Consider the following 3,453-nt stretch of genomic DNA (forward strand, 5'->3'; position numbering starts at 1 on the left):
TCACGATTCCTGTGCTCGGGGGTAGAGTGCTGGGCAGCTGGGTGGCTGTGGGCAGAGAGCGGGAAAGACACGGAGGTGAAGGACACGGAGGTGTGAAGAGCCCAGCGGGAACTGATGTATGAGCTGATATCGAGGGTTTTGAGGACCAAATTGCCAATGGCCTTGAGAGTCAGGCAAAGTAAGGAGCTTGAGATGCTGCTGACGGGACCACTGCAAGAAGGGAGGGCAGAGGTGTGGCGGACCAGGCCGTTTGGAGCGATTGCTCTGGTGTGGAAGGGAGGCCCGTGGAGGGTGCAGGCTGGTGCGCTGGGCCGAAGGGAGCCCAGGGCCTGGAGCAGGAGGGTTTTCTGGCAGCCTCAGCAGTGAGGGCCCCAAAGAGGTGTGGGCAGCTCTGCAGGAGCTTGGGTGGTGGGGCAGGTGCTCTCAGCCAAGAAGAGACTGAACAGGCAGTGTGGCTTCTGGGTGCCATCGTGTCTCCCACTGTGAAGGGGGCCCTCCCCGCCTCCCCCTGCAGTGGATTAGGGAGAAGATCAAACAGGATGTTGATGAAGGGCTCCTCAGAGGCAGGTGGGCTTCTGCCTGGAAGGTCTGGGTCACAGGACTTAAACACGAGCCAGCAACTTGTGATTGAATAGTTCCCAGGAAGTGGGCTGGGCCTGTGCCTGGCCTCCAGCTTCCAGCCTCTCGGTCTGCTTTTCTCTGGGGGGAGAGAGGCTGCTACTGTCAAGGGACTTGAGCGGTGCAAAGGAAATAGATCGGGATGCTTCTTAGATGCAGGCCACAGCTCCTCACCATGTTATTCCTTATCAAAGTCACCCACAGCGGCTGGTGTAATAGTGTCACTTGATAAGTAAGTCCAGCTGCTGCTGAATTCCGAAGTGGCGGGGAGGGACTCAAGCCATGAGGACCCGCGTGGCACAGAGCCTGGCTCGCCTCCTCTTGGTGGTGACCCTCCCTCTGTGGCGTCTGGTTTTCTTGTAGACCAAAGAGAAGTACGAGAAGTCCCTGAAGGAGCTGGACCAGAGCACCCCCCAGTACATGGAGAACATGGAGCAGGTGTTCGAGCAGTGCCAGCAGTTTGAGGAGAAGCGCCTGCGCTTCTTCCGGGAAGTTCTGCTCGAGGTTCAGAAGCACCTAGACCTGTCCAATGTGTCCAGGTGGGTGTCCTGCTAGCCACAGAGCACGTCGCAGTGAAGTCAGCGGAAGGTTGCTTTTGAGCAAAGCTCAGTCACTGGTCTCCAGATATGGGGTCGCAGTGGTGGTCAGGTGAAGTTCCCCTGCCCAGGGCGAGCCCCTCTGCTGAGCCTCTCGCCACTGCTCGCAGCAGCTGGTCACTGGCCTGAGCCCCACGGCCCCATTCCGCACAATGAGGGGCCTGCTCTACCGGCTCTGTGTGCTCACCGGGTCTACGCACGGGGAAGGCTGCGGCTCGAACTGGCTACAGTTGGTGGATTTGAAGTCAGCCCGGTGCAAGTACAGCATTTCCGGGCTGGCATACCCTGCTCCCATGACGATCTGACCTTGAGGCCCCTTATAAGTCCTCTCTGTCCAGACTAGCAGGCTGCCAGCTCGGTCCGAGACTTCTCAGTGGTCCTAGGCCCGGACAGCACAGACCCTCGGGGACTCAGATCTGAATTGTGCTGGGAGACTGGGAAGCCTTTTCTGCACTTCTCTGTCTCTGGTCCCATGATGCCTTTGTTCAGGCAGGGGTCTGGGCAACCCTGGACATAGACTTCTGCCATCCACAGAGCAGGGCTTGTTACCAGGAAATTACGTTCCCTGTGTCTCCTTCTGCATAAAACAACAAAAGCAACAATTATTGCACAGCTACCCTGCCACCATTTCATTCATGTATATGACGGTCTTGTCTTATTGCTGAGGCGGCTGAGGCTGGGTGAGGTTAAGTGACTTGCCTGAGGCCACACAGCTGGCTGGGGCAGGGCTGGGCTCCTCTCTGTGTAGAATAGCTCCCACGTGTGAGTGCTTGTCCTAGGTTGGCATGCTGGCCTTGCTCAGCCCTCCAAGCCACTCTGGCCAGTAGATGGTGTAGTAGTGTCTTGGGGCTGCTGTAACAAAATACACAAACTGGGTGTTTCCCTCATCACAAGTCTGTTCTCTCTCTCCTGGAGCTGGAGGTCTACGGCCCAGGTGTCGGCAGGGCAGGCTCCCCCAGCAGTTCTAGCAGGGTCTTCCTGCCGATGCCAGCCTTTGGTGTCCACTGTCAACCCTCGGCCTTCCTAAGCTGTAGACCATCACCTCAGTCACATGGCTGTCTTCTCTCAAGGTGGCCTCACACAGTCTTCCCTCTCCGTGGCTGTGTCCAAATCCCCCCTTTTTTATAAAAAGATGTCCATAGATTAGGGCCCACCCTAATGACCTAATTTTAACTCGATTTCCTCTGTAAAGACGCTGTGTTCAAAGACAGTAACACTCTGAGGTGCTGGGGGTTAGTTAGGACTTCATCATCTTTTGGATTCAACCTATAATAGATGGTGTTGTGCCCACTCCACGGAGGAGGAAACTGAGGTCTAGGGAGGGTAAATGACTTCCAGCCGTAAAGGTTAGGAGTGACAAGTACGACCCATAGTGACACGTACTTCTGTTCAACGTGGTCAGCTTCTTAGGAAAGCGAGCTACTGCGAGCTGTCCAGCAGGAGGCGTCCTCACTTCTGAAGGGACGAGGAGGAACTTTCCCGACACTGGATTCTGGAGCTGGTTAAGTGGGACCACCCGGATGGTGGCCTGTGTGGCCCAGATGCCGGTGTTTTCTGTATTACCCGGTACAGAACAAAGCCAAGTTGCCCCGTGGTGATTGAAAACTGGTTTGTTAGAAGCCAGAGCCTTGGCTTCCACGCCATTGTTGTTGGTGGTCATCTGTGCATGGTGAGGCCGGATGACCACCCAGCCGAGCCAGGGCAGGGAGTCCTGGTCCCAGTGTGAAGTCAGCTGTGGAGGCGGCAGACCTCGGTGCCCGATGTGGAGGCACTGGGCTGGGATGAGTGTGGCCGTCCCTGCCTTCCAAGAGTCACGCTTCTTTCTGATTTAGCTACAAAAACATTTACCGTGAACTGGAGCAGAGCCTCAAAGCTGCCGACGCGGTGGAGGACCTGAGGTGGTTCAGAGCCAACCACGGGCCGGGCATGTCCATGAACTGGCCGCAGTTTGAGGTAGGAGGAGGCTGCACCCGGGACCCCTTGGCCCGGCCGGGGCTGGACCCATGGGTCGAGTCATGCACTGTCTTTCTCGTTCCAACTCCACGTTGGCCTTGGCCCTGTTACCCAGCTGCGCTCGAAGGCAAGCGGATGTCTGATTTTGTGGGGCCTCGGGCGTGGCTGAAGGGCCAGAATCTGGAGGGAAGGTGCACTTATTCCTTTCTCGCTAAGAACTTCGGTCACCTGTTGACATTGGCATTTCCTCAGGGCGAGTCCCAGGAGCTGCCGGACATGCAGGCCC

The 3,453-nt window shown here is 56.9% G+C and overlaps 1 protein-coding gene across 4 annotated transcripts in view; it reads left to right on the top strand.

The window, feature by feature from the left end:
* The window catches only part of PACSIN2 (protein kinase C and casein kinase substrate in neurons 2), a 66,826-nt gene that overhangs the window by 55,265 nt on the left and 8,108 nt on the right, over nt 1–3,453 (top strand). For all 4 annotated transcript variants that reach the window (XM_015571928.1, XM_015571930.1, XM_015571929.1 and 1 more), the window contains exons 6-7: nt 982–1,157; nt 3,047–3,167. In XM_015571928.1, the coding sequence (XP_015427414.1) occupies nt 982–1,157; nt 3,047–3,167 (297 nt within the window). The remainder of the gene's footprint in view (nt 1–981; nt 1,158–3,046; nt 3,168–3,453) is intronic.

This window comes from Myotis davidii, unplaced genomic scaffold, assembly GCF_000327345.1.
Source record: "Myotis davidii unplaced genomic scaffold, ASM32734v1 scaffold428, whole genome shotgun sequence".
Classification (NCBI taxonomy): Eukaryota; Metazoa; Chordata; class Mammalia; order Chiroptera; family Vespertilionidae; genus Myotis; species Myotis davidii.